We start from the raw sequence: 22,579 nt of genomic DNA, 5'->3' as shown, positions 1-22,579 counted from the left end.
TCAGATACACTTGACATTTCTGAATTAGAGTTGGACTGAAAGGCATTACAATTGTATGCAAAAAGGTGTCGGCACACCAAGTTACTATATTGAAGTATTAATAAAAGGGCTCGGGGGATGAGCGAAGGGACAAATGAAAATTAATATTGTTTTACTGTCAATCAGCGCTGAGCCCTGGGAAACTTGAATACGACTGATGGCCTAGCACACAACACAAACACCACCACTGATCTAAAGACTCAATATAGGCTTAACGTGCTGCATTGGTGATGTCCATCACACTTATAGCATGAAATCATAGGCTTCTAGACAGTACAATATGGCTTGAAGACGATACAACAGATGTGATCTTAGTAATGAGTGAAAAGAGAGGAAGCACGTCTTGATCCCATTAGAGCAGCCCCTGACTCTGTGACTAGATATTATTAGGAAATGATATCACGCCAACAGGTAAATATAAAAGGTCTGGGTAATATACCTCCAATGTAATCATCCAAACTCATCTCGAAGACATCAATGTGTTTGAGTAATGGTAAAATCAATGGTTTGACACTGCCCAAAATCTACAAACTTACCAAAAAAAGCAGAGAAAGATTGTTTGGCACTCCAGAAATCACTTGAATTCTCTTTTTAGTCAACTTTATATGTCATCCAAACAAAGTCTCCGCAAGGCCACTGTCTCTCAAATACACATCACATTTAAAAAGCCTTTTCAGAGCACTTTTCGTTGATCTAAATGTTAAACTGGAGTCCATACTTGTTGTGTGCATGTAGGGACATTCTCCGTTGATTCAGCTTTTCATTGAGTCTTTCAAAGCACCAAGGACATGTGCCCCATCAAATCTGCTCGAGGGTCCAAACAGTTTAATAGCCTATCTGAAACAAAAATAAGCATTTTCAGATGTATGGGGCTTGGAAGAAAGAGGGGAGGAGAGAGTGTAGCCTTGGTTTAATTCAGATTCAATTTTTACAAAAGGCCCTCCAAAAACTATTGGCGCTGGTAGCGAGGAAGAGTAGCAAGTGAAAGAGGAGGCAGCAGTGGATGCTCTCTCTCTCTCCCTCCCTCCCTCTCTCCCCTTGAGGCATTTAAACAGCAGCCACAATGAGCAAAAGTGCATTAGGTGAAGAAAAGCCTTGGAGTGCGTGCGGCGCTTAATACGACGTTGGCCAATGAAACGAGTGGAACAGACAACACATATGCCAAGGTTATTAATTTGCCTGGGAATACAGCCTTCCTCTGCAATACACAGAAACAAAGAGGCGTAATCGGGAGAGAAAAATGAAATCATCTCGGCTTAAATGAGAATTGTTCTAAGTGCTTATCCTCAACATTGGAACAAAAGATGCTGGAGAGCGTCGGCAATGAATTGTTGGGCCTTCTCTATGTTCCATGGTAACTACCTCAATGTTTCTGAGAGGTCTCAATAAACATATACCGTGAGTCCTCAACTAGAGGAAAATTCATCTAATACCATTTCATTAAAATGTTAAAGGATTCAAGTTCATAGAAAATTAGTCATCTGTCACATTGTATAATACACTCAGCCAATGCTAGATGTTCTCACCTCAAACTTCACATAAGTGGATCATTGTTTCTGCAACAGCTTTAAATATGCTGTAAGGAATATTTTGAATGTTCTGTTATTCCTACATTCTTTGAATGTCCTTCTCCTCCTTGTGAAGACTGTAGAGGCTCTACTTTGGGGGGAAAACAAACTATTCCCTCCAATCACTCCAAAGCTCTATTCTGTCACTTAACTGTTGTAGTGCTCCTTGGGGAGGCCTTGTCAGCCGATACATACAGCGCATTTCACACCACAAAAAGCGGTCATTCTTAAAAATCTCTACTATTTTATACAAGTAAAGAGGTTAGGCCAGCGTCTCAGGGGTGAGCCAGATCTAATTCATTTTTCAAACAACAACCTTTGTCCACTATTCTGGCACACATGATTCTCTGAAATGGAGTCAGATATCACCAATCCAACAGACTCCTCCAGTCCCCGAGGTCTGAGGTGTTTCAGGCGCCCTCCACTCCCCCTCAACATCTCTCCCCCACTCTCACCCCTTGACATATTGTAGGCTGGCCAGTATGTTACCATGGAAACAGGCTCTGTCTCAGGGACGGCCAGTCATGTGGTCAGATCAGCCCATACAGGTCAGGGCGGGTAACCCCTTAAAACCACTCTCTATAGTAACAGCAGCCCTGCCCCCCCTGCGTGTAACTGGTGGTTTATTGAAGTACCGAGGCAGCTCGCACTAACGCACCACAGGACCCATGACACACTGTTGTTCCAAATGTGGCAGTTAAGTGGTGACGTAAATCGCCCTTGTTTTAAAAGGAGAACTATAACCAGCCTATCTATCTGCATTTCTGGTTTGTTTGCAGGCATCTTGGCAGTCAGCTACTTTGTGGTCCTCATCTTCCCCCACTAGCTTGATCAACAAGGCTGATGACACAGACTCAGCAGCGGTGGCGGTGAATGTGGACATGCTGGCCAGACCGAATTGGAGGCAATTCACACTGCGATATACATCTTGATATTTTTTCTCTAAATAAACTGTGTTGTAAAATACACAGCATGTAAAACAGTAAGCAATAATCAAATTAATTCAGAGCTTGGCAAGTTATACCTAGGCTGAACATGCCTTCCACAACCATAAGATCCATTAATAAAAATAGTTGTACCTGCTTCTTTTTGTTGCAATAATCACTGATCTGGTTTTCAGGTCTGTCTATATAAATGCCCTTTTTGTTACAAATTTACCCAGAACCATGCACAATGCACATTCACTAAGAATATGGCAGGCATTATAGAAAAAGAACACAGGTCTCATAAACAATCTCTCAAGCACACATGCTAGTGCGTAGCCAGCTAATATTCATGTTTCAAGTCTAGCCAACTTGGATCTAGGTATAATTTCACAAGCTCTGAATTCAGCTAACAAGGCAGAACAGTTGAACTGTTATGAACACAACCTTCTGTTCGTCTCCAACTATTTGAACAGCGTGCTAGCCTGTCCACTTTGCTCAGGTGTTGAAATAAAGTGGCCTACCATATTTCTCAGAATGAGAACGAGTTGCCAATTCCTTAAATAAAATGTTTTATGCTTATTGCACATTTATAAAACACAGACTATACAGCTAGTATAACAATCTTTACTTGACTAAAATGCTGCTAGCGATAAGTGGTAGCGTAATGCGGGCGCGACAAACTGAGCATTACATTTCCATAATGAATGTTCATTGATACATCCATTATAGTAATGTCTGCTCTGCTTGAAGTTTGAGGAGTTGAAACATAAACAGGATATGGTTGGAAAGGTTCACTTCTCTATTACAGCATAATAATATCTCTCTTGGTTGGACCCAAGAAACATGAGCATCTCGTCATTATACAGTATACAGATCTCTGGTGTAAATGGGAAGGCGCACAGCACAGAAGGAGCAAATGAGTGGAGACCAAAAACACATGAGAACAAAGGTACATAAACGCTCATAAAAACGAAAAAAATAACGAAAAAAAAAGCTTGATTCTGCGATATAGGCATTTGGAATGTCTCAATTTTTTATTTTTTATTAATTCAAAATACTTTGATTTACCGCCCAGCCCTACTTCAGTTCCCACACCACCACGACTGCACAGCTCAAGGAAAGCTCCCTTGGAGGCCCTGCGCTGACAGCGTGAAGATTTTGAGTCCGCCAGGCCGAGCTGAAGCTAACCGTAGTCACGCCGTGCTAACTGAGTTAAACGTCTCACTTGACTGGTACTTTAGGTTCTGAGTGGAGCTTTTAGACTGACAGCTTCCTCAGTGTTAGCTTTTTGTTAGCCCGATACACGGGCACGGATGTGTGATTCTGACGGAGGGAGAGGTTAGAGAGGACGCAAAATGTTACTAGCACACTGAGTTTGGAGAAGCTTCCGTGGCAAACTTTCAGACGGTTCCATACTTCAAAGTAGACCTCTGCTCTCGGATCAACAGTTCTGATACACCTCTGAACCCTGTTCCTGCTGATCAAGAAGACAACACATCTTGGTTCATAACAACGTCTGAAGAAATCTACTTACTCAGCAGAAATAACCCAGCGCAAAATAACAGTTTGGCAAAGAAACTAAACACAAAACATCTGTCTGTAGAGCGAGTCAAACAGTGGAAAGGTTTGTCTGGGCCCATCAGTAGAGCACAGACCAGGACTTTGTCCCAAATGGCACCCTACTCACTAGGTAGTGCACTACTTTTAACCTGGTCAAAAGCAGTACATCATATAGGGAATAAGGTGCCACTAGGTCACAGCGTACTGGCTGGTTTACCTGGTCCTCGTTCTCTCTAAGCCTGTAGGCCTCCTTAATCCTGAAGGCAATAAAACACCATTCAAGGTGACAACTCACGCTAGCAAAAAGCAATAAGAGGGCTTTTTTCCCAAAAGCTTTGCCCAAAAAAACAGGCTTGCCTCCTCACAACAGGCAATAGGGCTCCACTTTGTGATAAATTGCCAGAGCAGATCTGCAATTACCGTATTACAGTGGCAGAGAAATGAGGAAGCGTCACCAGCCCCTTGGACAGTGTATATTTATACAGATTATTGGGGTTGGGTTAGTGGGGGCTAGTGAGGGAGTGACAGCAACAACAGCTACATTTATGAGACAGGGGTGACGTGCCTTAATGTTGTGGGATTGAGACAAGGGGTTTTCAAATGTATTGTGGTGAATACCCGGCCGCTAAATTGAAACCAACTTCAGATTTCTGGAAGGTTGAGGAAAAATGAACTTAATATATTCCACTCTTCAATCAGTGTGTGTGTGTGTGTGTGTGTGTGTGTGTGTGTGTGTGTGTGTGTGTGTGTGTGTGTGTGTGTGTGTGTGTGTGTGTGTGTGTGTGTGTGTGTGTGTGTGTGTGTGTGTGTGTAATGCAATCTAATTAAGTGATGCATTCTCTCAGTGTGCTGTCTCAAGGAAATAACTAACACAATGAAAGCCATTTAGATGCAAAACATTCCAATAAACAGATTAGATTGCAGATTATCATTATTTGCCTAAAAACTATTGCTCATCCCTGGTATTACAATATTTAAATGCTAATACGGGTTAGTCTACAATCCATTTAAAAAAAAGAAACGGCTTAGACCAACAAAAGGGCTCCCTTTGCAAGGCTGTATAATTTAGAAATCCCTCCTTGGTAAATCTTTTCAATTTACATGTAAGAATTGCATAAACAATTTATAGCCTTTCCAAATCACAGTCTATTAGCAATATCAATGCTGATTTTTTTATTATTAAAGCCATAAATATGATAACCTTGCGCATTCAGGGACAAACTGCCTAGAATCTTTTGAAAGGGGAATGGAGAGGAGAGGGGAAGGGGGCAGGGAGGAGATGGGGAATGGAGAGGAGAGGGGAAGGGGGCAGGGAGGAGATGGGGAATGGAGAGGAGAGGGGAAGGGGGCAGGGAGGAGATGGAGAAAGGAGAGGAGAGGGGAAGGGGGCAGGGAGGAGATGGAGAAAGGAGAGGAGAGGGGAAGGGGGCAGGGAGGAGATGGGGAATGGAGAGGAGAGGGGAAGGGGGCAGGGAGGAGATGGGGAATGGAGAGGAGAGGGGGAGGGGGCAGGGAGGAGATGGAGAAAGGCACGAGAGGAACACGACTCACTATGCGTAATAATATAAAGGGTGTACTTACCGTGACTTTGCTCCCAGTGATCTGCATGCAGCGGTCAGCGAAGAGGAGTTAACATGCAAAAAGACAACGGCACAATCATTAGTAGGCCAAGAATTACCTGTCAACTGTAAGGGGTATCAACCGCACCTTATTCTGACATTACATAGGCTACACACACTACTAAACTCTCCTAGCTGTACCAAACGATCATGTAAGACAGTGTCTGTTCGTTTGGCAACCAATATGGAGTGTCTAGTTCACTTGACCTCTAGTGACTCGGTCCCTATGCAGTGTTAGGGTTGATAGGGAAACGCCCTAATTGTCTTTGCGCTTGATCGATTTAGCACAGAATTAACCGCTACAACGACAGTTTGTCCATGGCTAACAAGGTTCCCAAAGCCAAAACCAATCAGCTGCCATCTGCGCTTGACTTCAGGTGTCAGACTGAGCAACTCCTCGTAGCACCTTGGAGCCCATGTAGTCAGCATGATTTCTGGAGTTTAACCTTGTTATCTGTCAATAGTGGTGGGGAATTGGAAGCGTTTTTTTCTATTACGGCGGCGGCGGCGCTGTGTCTCGCAGTGGGAGGGTGTCTGTCAGCCCAGTAAATGTATTCTAATCTGCAGCTGAACACACCTCTCTCTCGCCAGCCAGCTGCACTCCGAGAAGCACAGCGCAGTGCGCACTGATCACAGGAAGTTACAAAGTCACTGCACATCAAGTGAGGGAAAACAGTCACTATCTCTGCCTCTCTCACCAACTCTGCCTCTCTCGCTTTTCTGCATTCCTTCACTCATTCCCTTTCTCTGCAGTCCTCTTTCTCTCTGCAGTCCTCTCTTTCTCTCTGCAGTCCTCTCTTTCTCTCTGCAGTCCTCTCTTCATCTCCTATTCTTTATCTCCCTCTCTCATTATCAATCTCTCTCTCTGTCTTTCTCTCCCACTCTCCCATTTGACGCTCGGCTTCCCTCACCTCCATCAGCGTTTATGACGGCAATAATGTCACTTTTAACTGTGTTGCCGCTTGATCATGTGCACTGTGCTTTTCACCATAAATCCACATTTCCCCAGTCGTCCTCTGATGAATCTAGCATGTCATTGTCTAACGTTGAGGGATCATGCTGTCAGGTTATTATTGGGAGATTTGGGACTTTGAATCACATAGAGGCAGGGACAACAGGGAACTACTGCTGTCTCCAGTGTTGTTTTAACGTTGACAAGACTACACGGTGAGAACATTAAACATGTTTCTCTTCAGGCTTGCTGTTTTGGCAGCTTGACCAAAAAGAACAGACATTATCTAGAAGAAAAAAGAAAGTAGATGTGTCAGGGAGGAGCTTGAGGAGGAATAGCACTGAGTGCTTACATCCATTTCCCTGCGCAAGGTAACACCTCGTTCTCGATAAAACCGTGATAGAATTCCTGTCAGTTCTCAGAGGAAAAAACAGGACCTAAAGCTAATTCTAATAATAATTGAATGCTTGGTTATTGTATGCTAATGAGGACCTCTAGCGCGCCATTATAGAACAACTCCCTAGTAAACAAACTTCTGAGGGAGATGTCATCTTATCAGGAGCGCTAGTATTTATTCATATTCTCCTCTTACTGTCATTACCATTAGCATCCTTTCTCATGGTGTAGGGAAAATACAGGATTTTATTATTCACTAGACCAGATAACAGTGTGACAGGAGAAGATGAAGGCCTTGATTCTCTGACGAACTGTCAGCCTTCACTGAGAGAACGGGGTGGCATATTGGTGATTAATGATTGGTCAATTCCCTTTCAAATACCAGGATGTTGATTTCACATTGTGTTGGTACAAAGGCAGCAAAATGGCTGCTCAAAACATTTGAACTAGTTTCCCCTCAAGACCCGACCATCACACTCATCATGAAACACTGAACATGTTGAACTGGAACAGGGAAGTCATCTGCAAGGCAAAAGAGAAGTAAGCAAAGTTGATGTTTTTCCAGCACACTGGGAATAGAGGGGAAATTATTGTGTTAGCGTGAAAGGCATGCATTTGTCAGAATGAAATAAAATTACAATGAAGAGAGGGGAGAGAAAGAAAAGGCGCTTCATGCTTCGTTAATGGTCAAGGACAGCTACACTTGCTGCAACAGCTGCACTTCATATTCAAATGACCAGGGTCAACGCCAATAGAAACATTCTCCTTTAAAAAAAGACATGGTGAGTGCATCCCAAATGGCACCCTATTCCCTATGTAGTGCACTACTTTTGACCAAAGCCCTAATCTTAAGTAGTGCACTACATAGGGAATATGGTGCCATTTGGGACAGTCATCTTTGTTTTGTGTTGGGGGGTAATTTGAAAGGCTCCCACAGAGGCACCCTGGTAGTATATGGGAAGAGTTCTCCATCTTGCTCGGTGATAAAGTAGCGAGGCAGCAACGTATGAAAAATACAACTCTGGAGAGGAGCCATGTTGGGCGAGAACAAACAAACTAATAATCAACCCTGTAGTCCCATTAGCTAGCTAGTATTTTTAGCCTAATAGCTGCAGGGAAATATACTCCAGTATTTCAACACGCTAATGGTCATACTGTTCATAGAAGACTGATAAAACTATATGTTGGATGACATACTGCATTAATAGATTTGGGGAAGAAATAATTGCAACATTATCCAGAATAATAAAGGATACTAGTTATATGTACTGAGTCTCAAAATGGCTGTTTTTCAGGCAAGCAGAAAAAGCCACAGGATGTTGGGGACACATTTGTCGCTCCACCAATATTTGCACTTTAAACCTTCATTCTCAATGCAATCCGGTCTACATACTGTGCTGTACCTGAAACATAATAGGGATAGACTGACTTACAACTTCACCTAGATGGATTTGAGGTATTGCTGGGAGAGCTGATGGAATTCTCTATTGCTCTCTCAAATTAACCCTTTCTTCTCTGTCTACATAACCCATAAGGAACAAACTAAAATATAGATGGTACACAGACAGCTCCCATTCTACTGATGCCATTCTACTTTATATATTTCTATGGTCTCTATTAGAAGATAAGGGGCAATGATCCAGTCTAGAACAGATAGACACACAGGAAAGAGGTGACTTGGTGTGTGATTGAGAGTCTACGTTATTAGTACATTTTCCTGCAAACGGAAAATTCTGTTGGAAGCAAGCAATCACGCATATAAAGAAGACCCTAAAAACGGGGATTCCATAGGATGACGATCATCTTTAGAAGGGGAAGAGAACACCCAAAGATTGAATAAGGCACATCATATTATTAGCTGTGAAAACACTCCACCACAAGATTCCCAAAATTAACCCAAAATCTTGAAATGCAATGAAGATGTTGTCACAACATACCATGTTAATGTCAAATCTAGCACCACGCCTCAATTCCACTCCATCAATCAAAAATCCACCACCAAAAATCTGCCTTACTCAAGAACCATCCTTGGATGTGTAGTGCATTACTTTTGACCAGGGGCCATAGGGCCATTTGAAACGTAGCCCAGCCTGCCCTTCACCTACAGGAGTCTAATTCGCCAGGGAAATTCTATGTCTTCCTTATTTACAGAAACCAGTGGGATAGATTGGGTTTCTAACAGGGTGAGAGGATTTGCTCTGCCGTGTTGCAGACAGGCACTTATCACACATAAACATATCTAAACTCATGTAAACTGGTTCCCGGACCACTTCTACCTTAGGTTGTGTGTGTCTGTGTCTATATTCTATCCTGACATGGTTCTGACCCGGCTCCCACCTACAGGGCCTATAGAATGTGAGGGGTAGGGAAGGCCCTGAAATACAGTACACGTCCCTTTCACCCAGACAGAGGCGGCTGTTCATCTGAATAATATAGCAGTGCTCACAAAACATAATGGGCCCGGTGAAAAATTCAATCATCTCTGATCATCATCATTATTAATAAAGCCAGTTAATTACCATAACAATGAGAGAGGTAATAAATTATAATGTCAAAGGCCAGCGGAGTCGGAGTGATGTAGACGGGAGAAGAAATCACTTTTCCTTTTGTGTTGACGGGAGTCTATCCTCAGTAGGGGCCCTAAACTTCATAAAGAGAATAGGAGAATTCACCCTAAAACCCTGGGATTACCCTCAAACGCATTGGGTTTACTGCTCTTATTGGTTTTGAGTGATGAAAGTGTCATGTTGCAAGATTATGCCGCTTTGGGACAGCGATGCGTTCCAAATTCAAATGAAAACTTGATCCCTCCCCAATATTAAGCCACAGAGTTACGGTTGCGCTACATCTAAAGTGGTTTGATAAAGCATGCGGGAAAAAAAGGTTAAAAATAAATAAAACGGAGGCGGCAATCAGAGATTGGGGGCTTGAGCAAGGAGAGAGAGACGGAGTTAGAGTGACGGTCAGGTAGAGAGAGAGACTGAGTGAGAGAGCGACAGGCAGGTAGAGAGAGAGACGGGCAGGTAGAGAGAGAGAGACGGAGTGAGAGAGCGACGGGCAGGTAGAGAGAGAGAGAGACAGAGTGAGAGAGCGACGGGCAGGTAGAGAGAGAGAGACAGAGTGAGAGAGCGACGGGCAGGTAGAGAGAGAGAGACAGAGTGAGAGAGCGACAGGCAGGTAGAGAGAGAGAGACAGAGTGAGAGAGCGACGGGCAAGTAGAGAGAGAGAGACGGAGTGAGAGAGCGACGGGCAGGTAGAGAGAGAGACGGAGTGAGAGAGCGACGGGCAGGTAGAGAGAGAGAGACGGAGTGAGAGAGCGACGGGCAGGTAGAGAGACGGAGTGAGAGAGCGACGGGCAGGTAGAGAGACGGAGTGAGAGAGGGACGGGCAGGTAGAGAGACGGAGTGAGAGAGGGACGGGCAGGTAGAGAGACGGAGTGAGAGAGGGACGGGCAGGTAGAGAGACGGAGTGAGAGAGCGACGGGCAGGTAGAGAGAGACGGAGTGAGAGAGCGACGGGCAGGTAGAGAGAGAGACGGAGTGAGAGAGCGACGGGCAGGTAGAGAGAGAGATGGAGTGAGAGAGCGATGGGCAGGTAGAGAGAGAAGGAGTGAGAGAGAAACGGGCAGGTAGAGAGAGAGAGGAGTGAGAAAGTGATGGGCAGGTAGAGAAAGAGCGACAGAAAGGAAGCAGAGCAGGTTAATCTCATAATTCTGTAGCGTCTTGGTAGAATAGAATATCTTATTTTTCATGCCCACTAACTACTACTACCCTGGGTGAGAGTAGGTTAGAATGGTTACAATACAGATATAATGCAGAAAGCCCATTGGTTTACAACAAGGACTTACAGATTTGGCGGTGGCAGAGATGTACTGGACAACCATCTCTCTCTTGGTACTCAGGTCCTTCCCACGGAGGGGGGCTTTACGCTCCTCATTCAGGTTCATGTCCTCCTGAGGAAACAAACACAGAGAGTGAGGACAGATGAATACGACACATAACGGGAAGTTAAGGTTATTTAAAATCCATGAAGACTCCAACTACATTGATTGAAGATGTTCTTAGTTGAACTGTCCTACCCCATCAGAACCCAAAATCTAAGCTTCTTTTACTCCAATGTTTGTAAACAAAGTCAATTTAAACAAACAATATATAGCCTAAAAACATGGTTAAAACTATAATTGTCGGCCTCCCGAGTGGCGCAGCGGTCTAAGGAACTGCAGTGCTTGAGGCGTCACTACAGATCCTGGTTCAATCCCGGGCTGTGTCGCAGACCGGCCGCGACCGGAAGACCCATGATGGGGCGACGTACAATTGGCCAGCATCATCCGGGTTAGGGGAGGGCTTGGCCGGCCGGGATGTTCTTGTCCCATTGCGTTCTAGCGACTACTGTGGCGGGCTGGGCGCATGCACGCTGACACGGTCGCCAGTGGTACGGTGTTTCCTCCAACACATTGGTGCGGCAGGCTTCCGGGTTAAGCGAGCAGTATGGCAAGAAGCAGTGCGGCTTGGCAGGATCATGTTTCGGAGGACACATGGCTCTCGACCTGCGCCTCTCCCAAGTGCGTACGGGAGTTGCAGCGATGAGACAAGACTACCAATTGGATATCACGAAATTGTGGAGAAAAAAGGGTAAAAAGTCAAATAAAAAATATTTTGTTAAATTATATAACTATAATTGTGATATCATAGATGGTCAGTCCTTGCATACAATTCCAGAGCTTTTTACCGAAACAGGGGGGAATACGTTTTGTTATTGTTTTAACTGCTGATTGCTGCTTTAAAGGATGTCAACACTCTTCACTCAAATGGAAACAGTCAATGATTCTCCCACTGTTTGTTGCTCTTAAAGACGCAGTCCTTACTTAAGCAATAAGGCACAAGGGGGTGTGGTATATGGCCAATATACCACGGCTAAGGGCTGTTCTTATGCACGACGCAACGTATACAGGCCTTATATTGGCCATATACCGCAAACCCCCGAGGTGCCTTATTGCTATTATAAACTGGTAACCAACATAATTAGAGCAGTAAAAATAAATGTTTTGTCATACACGTGGTATATGGTCTGACATAGCCCTGCTGTCAGCCAATCAACATTCAGGGCTCGAACCATCCAGTTTATAAAAGGGTTTAAAGAACGGGGGGGGGGGGGGTCTAATCCTAAATGCTGATTGGTTAAAACCGTATTCCAGCCAGTGTCTATTCTACAAGTTGCCACCGGCTAAATCTATGCTGTTAAAATGCTCATTTACTCTGTTCCATCTGACTGCGTAATCCACTGTCTCATCAGCCCCGCCAGGCAATTTATAAACTTCATCTCCACTATAAAAAGCATCTAGACATTACCTCATGTCTTTTAGACTCTAAAAAGCAACAAGACATTAACTCACATTACTTTTAAACCAACATTTAGTTTTCAACAGTGGAGAACTGTATAAACCTTGCGGTCTGGTCTCTCTGACATTTGCAACTTTGTTTCAATATTCAAATTCAATCTCCAGCTGTCACATAGTAATGAACGAGTCGGGATGAGAGACAGACAGGCAGGCAGCTTTTCATAGCCAGTCGACATCATGAATCAGCATTATTATTATGGATATATACAAAGAAATATCAGTAGAAATAGGTAAAAAGTTTGCAGTCTTTCCAGCTTCAGTTTGAAGTGATTGTGTTAGCTGTGTTGCTGGCTAGCTCTCAAACAGCAGTGTCCTGATGAGAGAGAACATTTTATATGCCAGGTGAATACGCAAATAAACAGCACTAGAAAACAGCTTAAACAAATGCAAATGCAGCTACTTTGTTTTTATTCTGGCTGCACGGTTTGATGTGACTGTAAGTTAGCCGTAGTTGGCTAGCTAGAAAGCAAGGGATAAGAATGTTGCCAGTCAGTATGGCAATGGAACATTTAGAACGAACGACTGGGTCACGTCCATAGCTACAGAACAAAAAGACTGAATGACTGGGTCATGTCTCTGGCAACCGAACTGATAGAACAACCAGCCGGCTTGGGTAGCAACCCTAGATTTGTGTCGAGACTATATCTTGTGGAAGGATGAAATAGTACGAATAAATTCATCAAAATAACATTTTTAATGAAGATATGTCAATCATTAATTTAATATGTTGGTAACCCTTTGTACAAAAGTGATAATGCCCTCGAAGCCGGTGTTTGGAGGATGTATCGGGCCTAACAAACACCGGCTTCTCGGGCATTAACACTTAAATAAATAGGATGCTATACAAGAAAAGGTAAACCGTCATAGCACTTTATGTCCAGCTGCTGTACTACAGTTGAGGGTACACAGTTCCCCCCTCTCTCTATAGGGTTCTGTAGCACAGTTGGGGTGCACAGTCCCCCCTTCTCTCTATAGGGTTCTGTACTACAGTTGAGGGTACACAGTCCCCCCCTCTCTCTCTAGGGTTCTGTAGCACAGTTGAGGGTACACAGTCCCTCCCTCTCTCTATAGGGTTCTGTACTAAAGTTGAGGGTACACAGTTCCTCCCCCCTCTCTATAGGGTTTTGTACTACAGTTGGGGTACACAGTCCAGTCCCCCCCCCTCTCTATAGGCAATATGACAGACAGGCATAGCAATAGGAGGTAATGTGGACGAGCCCACAGCTAGCGACAGTGATAACTACTCCTGGAAGCAGAAGAGTTAGGCCATGATGCATTACCCTATGTTATACAACAGAGTGGATATCATACAACACTGCCTGTACAGTGGATGGGTAAGGATGATTACCATCCAACACTGTCATACCACAGCGCCTGGATGGACAGTAGCCAATGTCTCATTAGCTATTATCTTCAGCATACATGCTACGTTTTACTCTGCATCACAAAAAGGCCCTTTCTTGTCAAAGAGATGAGGGGATGGAGGGAGTGAGGGATGGAAAGAAGAGCACTAAAAGCAGGGGAATGACATGATGAGGATAGTAGGAGGATGGGAGGATGTTTATTTGGAGCACTCTCAGACAAAGGTATGGACAGAATGACATAGAAAAACACATGGCTAAAGTGATGTGGCTGAGTGCTGCTGCTGTGGAACAAGGCTGCACTCTAGTGGGAGAATTGTGTGTTTTTCTTTTGTTTGATGTCTTTCTGTACACAGTGAGTTGGCTGAGCTTCTTTTGCTGAAGGGTGGTGGTTTTGGATGTACAGGAGGACTGGGAACTGCCAGATACGATATCACCATCCTTAGGTGTTGAGGCGATATGTCCTGCGATTCTATATGCATTACGATTCGATACTGTGATTTCATTGTGATGCGATTTTCCAGACATATTGCTCACCATATGTCTGCTACAGAGAGACAAGGGAGAGCCACGAGAAAACATGTGTTGATCAGTCATGGAAATGAAAGTGCTGAAAACAAATTGGCTCCCTATTTAAAAATAAGATGGAGAACAAGCTATGAGTTTTGGGGCAGGTAAAGCCAACACAACAATAATATTGATATTGTGAAACGATACAATACATCTTCAAAAAGAATATCTTGATATGTAACTATCTATTTCCCCCATCACTAATGTATAGCCCAGAATATAACAGAGATAGCCTGCATCCCAAATGGGACCCTATTCCCCATATAATGCACTACTTTCGGCCCTTGTCAAAAGTAGTGCATGGTGAAAGAAATTTGGGGCGCCGCCATAGATAAATCAACCTTACAGTATATGTCTACTATATGATCTAACATTTGGTGAAGGGATTTAAATTATTGTCTCTAATTCTGTAGGCTATTGCCTGGTACAGTATAGTCTGTGGCTGTTGAAAGGCAGAACATCATGGTTATTACCATTACGGTAATGTACCCACTAGATACAGCATCATGGGTATTACCATTTAGGGTAGCATGACCCACTAGATACAGCATCATGGGTAATACCATTTAGGGTAGCATGACCCACTAGGTACAGCATCATGGTTATTACCATTTAGGGTAGCATGACCCACTATGTACAGCATCATGGTTATTACCATTAAGGGTAGCATGACCCACTAGGTACAGCATCATGGTTATTACCATTAATGGTAGCATGACCCACTAGGTACAGCATCATGGTTATTACCATTTAGGGTAGCATGACCCACTATATACAGCATCATGGTTATTACCATTAAGGGTAGCATGACCCACTATGTACAGCATCATGGTTATTACCATTAAGGGTAGCATGACCCACTAGGTACAGCATCATGGTTATTACCATTAAGGGTAGCATGACCCACTAGGTACAGCATCATGGTTATTACCATTAAGGGTAGCATGACCCACTATGTACAGCATCATGGTTATTACCATTTAGGGTAGCATGACCCACTAGGTACAGCATCATGGTTATTACCATTAAGGGTAGCATGACCCACTAGGTACAGCATCATGGTTATTACCATTAAGGGTAGCATGACCCACTATGTACAGCATCATGGTTATTACCATTACGGGTAGCATGACCCACTATGTACAGCATCATGGTTATTACCATTAAGGGTAGCATGACCCACTATGTACAGCATCATATACCATTAAGGGTAGCATGACCCACTAGGTACAGCATCATGGTTATTACCATTAAGGGTAGCATGACCCACAATGTACAGCATCATGGTTATTACCATTAAGGGTAGCATGACCCACTATGTACAGCATCATATACCATTAAGGGTAGCATGACCCACTAGGTACAGCATCATGGTTATTACCATTTAGGGTAGCATGACCCACTATGTACAGCATCATGGTTATTACCATTAAGGGTAGCATGACCCACTATGTACAGCATCATGGTTATTACCATTAAGGGTAGCATGACCCACTATGTACAGCATCATGGTTATTACCATTAAGGGTAGCATGACCCACTATGTACAGCATCATGGTTATTACCATTTAGGGTAGCATGACCCACTAGGTACAGCATCATGGTTATTACCATTAAGGGTAGCATGACCCACTATGTACAGCATCATGGTTATTACCATTAAGGGTAGCATGACCCACTATGTACAGCATCATATACCATTAAGGGTAGCATGACCCACTAGGTACAGCATCATGTTATTACCATTAAGGGTAGCATGACCCACTATGTACAGCATCATGGTTATTACCATTAAGGGTAGCATGACCCACTATGTACAGCATCATATACCATTAAGGGTAGCATGACCCACTAGGTACAGCATCATGGTTATTACCATTTAGGGTAGCATGACCCACTATGTACAGCATCATGGTTATTACCATTAAGGGTAGCATGACCCACTATGTACAGCATCATGGTTATTACCATTAAGGGTAGCATGACCCACTAGGTACAGCATCATGGTTATTACCATTAAGGGTAGCATGACCCACTATGTACAGCATCATGGTTATTACCATTACGGGTAGCATGACCCACTATGTACAGCATCATGGTTATTACCATTAAGGGTAGCATGACCCACTATGTACAGCATCATATACCATTAAGGTATCATGACCCACTAGGTACAGCATCATGGTTATTATGAATAAGGGTAGGGGGGGGGGGGCTAGAAACTTTTACCATTTGGACATTTTCTAATGGAGGGAACGGTAGGCTTTTTCATTCATCTCTGAACTCTGCTAATTTGGCCGGTTAATTGGCATTCATTAAACAAGGCAAAACGCAGAGTGGAGAATAAAGGGGGGATGAAGGGACAGACAGTTGGGCCTGCTGAGTACTCATCTGGGCCAACTGGAAGAGAAAAGCTTCTCTGTGTTCCGCCTCCCAAAAATGATTTATGATCCATTCATAATGATATCCTCGCAGGTCTGCGTGGAAGAATCCCAAGATATCCCTGGCTGCCGACTCGGGTAAATTAAACATTTACACAGGCAACCCCAAACACTTGACTGTGTGTGGAGCTATCTGGCGGTAGTGGAGACATCTGCGTGTGTTCTTTCAGCCGAACGGACTGGGCCTCAACTCTGCATGGCCTGAATACTGTGCGAAACAACTTGAGATTTGAGACTGCCTCAGATACGTCTGAAATCACAGAGCGGGGCCTCCCGAGTGGCACAGTGGTCTAAGGCACTGCATCGCAGTGCTAGCTGTGCCACTAGAGATCCTGGTTCGAGTCCAGGCTCTGTTGCAGCCGGCAGCGACTGGGAGACCCATGTGACTGGGAGACAGCGACTGGGAGACCCAACGGCGCACATTTAGCCCAGCGCCGCTGGCACGGTCGCTAGGTGTACGGTGTTTCCTCCGACACATTGGTGTGGCTGGCTTCCGGGTTAAGCGGACGTTGTGTGGAGGATGCACGGCTCTCGACCTTCTCCTCTCCCGAGTCTGTACGGGAGTTGCAACAATGAGACAAGACTGTAAAACTACCAAATGGATACCACGGAATTGGGGTGAAAAAGGGGTAAAAAAAAATATGTTTTTAACGAATAATAAAAAGAAATGCGATGCGGAGATATGTGCTGCCTTTGAACGCAGCTTGGGGCTTCCATTGGCTCCGATTGCAAGGGATAATGTATAGTGTACCGTCATATCTGTCTTCTATTGAAATGCATATGGACAAGAGTCACAATCCAGTAGGACGGAAGGAGGAGGAGAGAAAGCATTGTTTTGATTTGCTTTGACTGTGAAAAATGTATCATTTTCTCCACTGCCACACAAGTTTGATTCATGGCGTATAGGGGTACATTGTGTCTCTCCTCCTCTGTGGTTTAAGTGCAGAGGGAAAGTGTAACTGCAATGGAGAATCACAGAGAGGCTGTTATTATGGAGAATGCTGCTCCTGGCAGTGAGGCACAGGCACATAAAGGCTCAAACAAGCCTCATCCACACAGCACTCTGCAATGGTCACTTTCATTCTCTCGGTCTCTCACTCTATTTCTACGACTTCAGTGGGCATTAGGTGGGGGGACGAGGGTCATCATTTGGATCTATTACCTGCCATGGCTGAAAAGAGGAATCATACAGAGCTCATAAAAGTGAAAACTAGAAGAACAGGTGGAGGCATGTTGATGGCAGTTCACAGATACACATCGGTTCCAGGTATTCTCCTTCTAGAAAACCCGGAATATGACAGACAAGCAATAAAATAAACAGGCAAAGCAACGGAAGGTAATGTGGATACGACCCACAGCTAGTGACAGTGATAACTACCCGTGGAAACAGAAGAGTTAGGCTGGAGTACGATGTATCAGTGGGCTCTGTATAAAGAATAGGCCAAGGAAATGATCTTCCACAATAGCGACAGGTTGGTATGATATCCACCCTGCAGGATAAGAGAGTGGACAGGGTGCCGTTTGGGGTGCATCCTTGGAACATTGTGCCAAGATCGAGTAGCGTGTTATGTACAATGCTGCTGCCTATTGCTCATCTCTGACTGTGTCTCTGTACGTAACGTGATTCACAGCGGTGGACCAGGCGAGCGGTGGTCGTTCCAATAACATTATTCACACAGAGACAGACGTGTTGGTCTGGAGGGCATGACCTAGAGAAGAGGAGTGACACGTCTCTGTCCGCTTGTCCATCCTGAGGCATCCGCCGGTCATCACAACCTCATGCTCGTCCCTCCTAGTCCGTCCTAGTATGAAACGTGCCTGAATGTTCATGTTAGATGGGAGCGATGGAGCTGATGGGGAGAGGTACAGATTCATAAAGAAGGGGGTTTGTCGCTGGCTAAATGAGGAATAACACACGTGTATCACATGGCGGCTCGCTGTTTTCCCAGCACCAGGTCCCACATTAAGAATCCTGCCACAGCGCCTCCTCCTCGCCAAAGACGCTTCCTCCAATGGGAGATTTCATCAGAGGATTTACCGCTGTGAATTTATATCAGGGGCTCCGACTCCGGGGCCCAGCTGTGCACATCAAGACTAAAGAACCCAAGGACGCTGCACAACACACACACTCCTTGTGGCAGAGTGGAAGCCACAGCAGCCTTAATGTGACTCTCAGGTAGCCAGCAGCCACTGGTATTATATGAACACTACACACTACTGTAACGCTAACACTACAGTAACACTACCACTACTGTAATGTTAACACTACACCCTACACAACCGTAACACTAACACCACACACTACTGTAACGCTACCACTACCACTACTGTAACGCTAACACTACCACTACTGTAACGCTAACACTACCACTACTGTAACGCTAACACTACCACTACCGTAACGCTAACACTACCACTACCGTAACGCTAACACTACCACCACCGTAACGCTAACACTACCGTAACGCTAACACTACCGTAACGCTAACACTACCGTAACGCTAACACTACCGTAACGCTAACACTACCGTAACGCTAACACTACCGTAACGCTAACACTACCGTAACGCTAACACAACCGTAACGCTAACACAACCGTAACGCTAACACAACCGTAACGCTAACACAACCGTAACGCTAACACAACCGTAACGCTAACACAACCGTAACGCTAACACAACCGTAACGCTAACACAACCGTAACGCTAACACAACCGTAACGCTAACACAACCGTAACGCTAACACAACCGTAACGCTAACACAACCGTAACGCTAACACAACCGTAACGCTAACACAACCGTAACGCTAACGCTACCTCTACTGTAACGCTACCGCTACTGTAACGCTACCGCTACTGTAACGCTACCGCTACTGTAACGCTACCGCTACTGTAACGCTACCGCTACTGTAACGCTACCGTAACGCTACCGTAACGCTACCGTAACGCTACCGTAACGCTACCGTAACGCTACCGTAACGCTACCGTAACGCTACCGTAACGCTACCGCAACGCTACCGCAACGCTACCGCAACGCTACCGCAACGCTACCGCTACTGTAACGCTACCGCTACTGTAACGCTACCGCTACTGTAACGCTACCGCTACTGTAACGCTACCGCTACTGTAACGCTACCACTACTGTAACGCTACCACTACTGTAACACTACCACTACTGTAACGCTACTGTAACGCTACTGTAACGCTAACACTACCACTACTGTAACGCTACCACTACTGTAACGCTACCACTACTGTAACGCTACCACCACTAACACTACCACCACTAACACTACCACTACTACTACTGTAACGCTACCGCCACTGTAACGCTACCGCCACTGTAACACTACCGCCACTGTAACACTACCGCCACTGTAACACTACCGCCACTAACACTACCGCCACTGTAACACTACCGCCACTGTAACACAACCGCCACTGTAACACAACCGCCACTGTAACACAACCGCTACTGTAACACAACCGCTACTGTAACACTACCGCTACTGTAACACTACCGCTACTGTAACACTACCGCTACTGTAACACTACCGCTACTGTAACACTACCGCTACTGTAACACTACCGCTACTGTAACACTACCACTACTGTAACACTACCACTACTGTAACACTACCACTACTGTAACACTACCACTACTGTAACACTACCACTACTGTAACACTACCACTACTGTAACACTACCACTACTGTAACACTACCACTACTGTAACACAACCACTACTGTAACACAACCACTACTGTAACACAACCACTACTGCAATGCTTACACTAGACCCTACATTACCACTAATGTAACGCGTACACTACACGACCACTACTGTAACACTAACATAACCCTACACTACCACTACTGTAACGCTAACACTACACCCTACATTACAACTACTGTAACACTAACACTACACCCTACCACTACCACTACAGTAACACTAACACTACTGTAACACTAACAATACACCCTACCACTACTGTAACACTAAACCTACCACTACTGTAACACTAACACTACACCCTACCACCCACTACTATAACACTAACACTACACTACTGTAACGTTTACACCACACTACCACTACTGTAACACTACCACTACTGTAACACTAACACTACACTACCACTACGGTAAAGCTAACACTACTGTAAAGCTAACACTACACTCTACCATTACTGTAACGTTTACACCACACTACCACTAACACTGTAACGCTACCACTAACACTGTAACGCTACCACTAACACTGTAACGCTACCACTAACACTGTAACGCTACCACTACTGTAACGCTACCACCACTGTAACGCTACCACCACTGTAACGCTACCTCTACTGTAACGCTACCTCTACTGTAACACTACCTCTACTGTAACGCTACCTCTACTGTAACGCTACCTCTACTGTAACGCTACTGTACCCGCTACTGTACCGCTACTGTACCGCTACTGTACCGCTACTGTACCGCTACTGTACCGCTACTGTAACGCTACTGTAACGCTACCGTAACGCTACCGTAACGCTACCGTAACGCTACCGTAACGCTACCGTAACGCTACCACTACTGTAACGCTACCACTACTGTAACGCTACCACTACTGTAACACTACCACTACTGTAACACTACTGTAACGCTACTGTAACGCTACTGTAACGCTAACACTACTGTAACGCTAACACTACTGTAACGCTACCACTACTGTAACACTACCACCACTAACACTACCACCACTGTAACACTACCACTACTACTACTGTAACGCTACCACCACTGTAACGCTACCACCACTGTAACGCTACCACTACTGTAACGCTACCACTACTGTAACGCTACCACTACTGTAACGCTACTGTAACGCTACCACTACTGTAACGCTGCTGTAACGCTACCACTACTGTAACGCTACTGTAACGCTACTGTAACGCTACTGTAACGCTACTGTAACGCTACCGCTACTGTAACGCTACTGTAACGCTACCACTACTGTAACGCTACCACTACTGTAACGCTACCACTACTGTAACGCTACCACTACTGTAACGCTACCACTACTGTAACGCTACTGTAACGCTACTGTAACGCTAACACTACTGTAACGCTAACGCTACCACTACTGTAACGCTACCACCACTAACGCTACCACCACTAACGCTACCACCACTACTACTGTAACGCTACCGCCACTGTAACGCTACCGCCACTGTAACGCTACCGCCACTGTAACGCTACCGCCACTGTAACGCTACCACCACTGTAACACTACCACCACTGTAACACTACCACCACTGTAACACTACCACTACTGTAACACTACCACTACTGTAACACTACCACTACTGTAACACTACCACTACTGTAACACTACCACTACTGTAACACTACCACTACTGTAACACTACCACTACTGTAACACTACCACTACTGTAACACAACCACTACTGTAACACAACCACTACTGTAACACAACCACTACTGTAACACAACCACTACTGTAACACTACCACTACTGTAACACTACCACTACTGTAACACTACCACTACTGTAACACTACCACTACTGTAACACTACCACTACTGTAACACTACCACTACTGTAACACTACCACTACTGTAACACTACCACTACTGTAACACTACCACTACTGTAACACTACCACTACTGTAACACTACCACTACTGTAACACTACCACTACTGTAACACTACCACTACTGTAACACTACCACTACTGT

General features: G+C 44.7%; 1 protein-coding gene across 5 annotated transcripts in view; it reads right to left on the bottom strand.

Moving 5' to 3' along the window:
• Positions 1-22,579, bottom strand: part of diaph2 (diaphanous-related formin 2) — a 727,774-nt gene that overhangs the window by 653,408 nt on the left and 51,787 nt on the right. For all 5 annotated transcript variants that reach the window (XM_055927231.1, XM_055927234.1, XM_055927235.1 and 2 more), the window contains 2 exons: positions 10,907-11,011; positions 5,675-5,695 (listed from right to left, as the gene is read on the bottom strand). In XM_055927231.1, the coding sequence (XP_055783206.1) occupies positions 5,675-5,695; positions 10,907-11,011 (126 nt within the window). The remainder of the gene's footprint in view (positions 1-5,674; positions 5,696-10,906; positions 11,012-22,579) is intronic.

Source organism: Salvelinus fontinalis, chromosome 6 (assembly GCF_029448725.1).
Source record: "Salvelinus fontinalis isolate EN_2023a chromosome 6, ASM2944872v1, whole genome shotgun sequence".
Taxonomy (NCBI): Eukaryota; Metazoa; Chordata; class Actinopteri; order Salmoniformes; family Salmonidae; genus Salvelinus; species Salvelinus fontinalis.
This window is presented reverse-complemented; position numbering and strand designations above follow the sequence as displayed.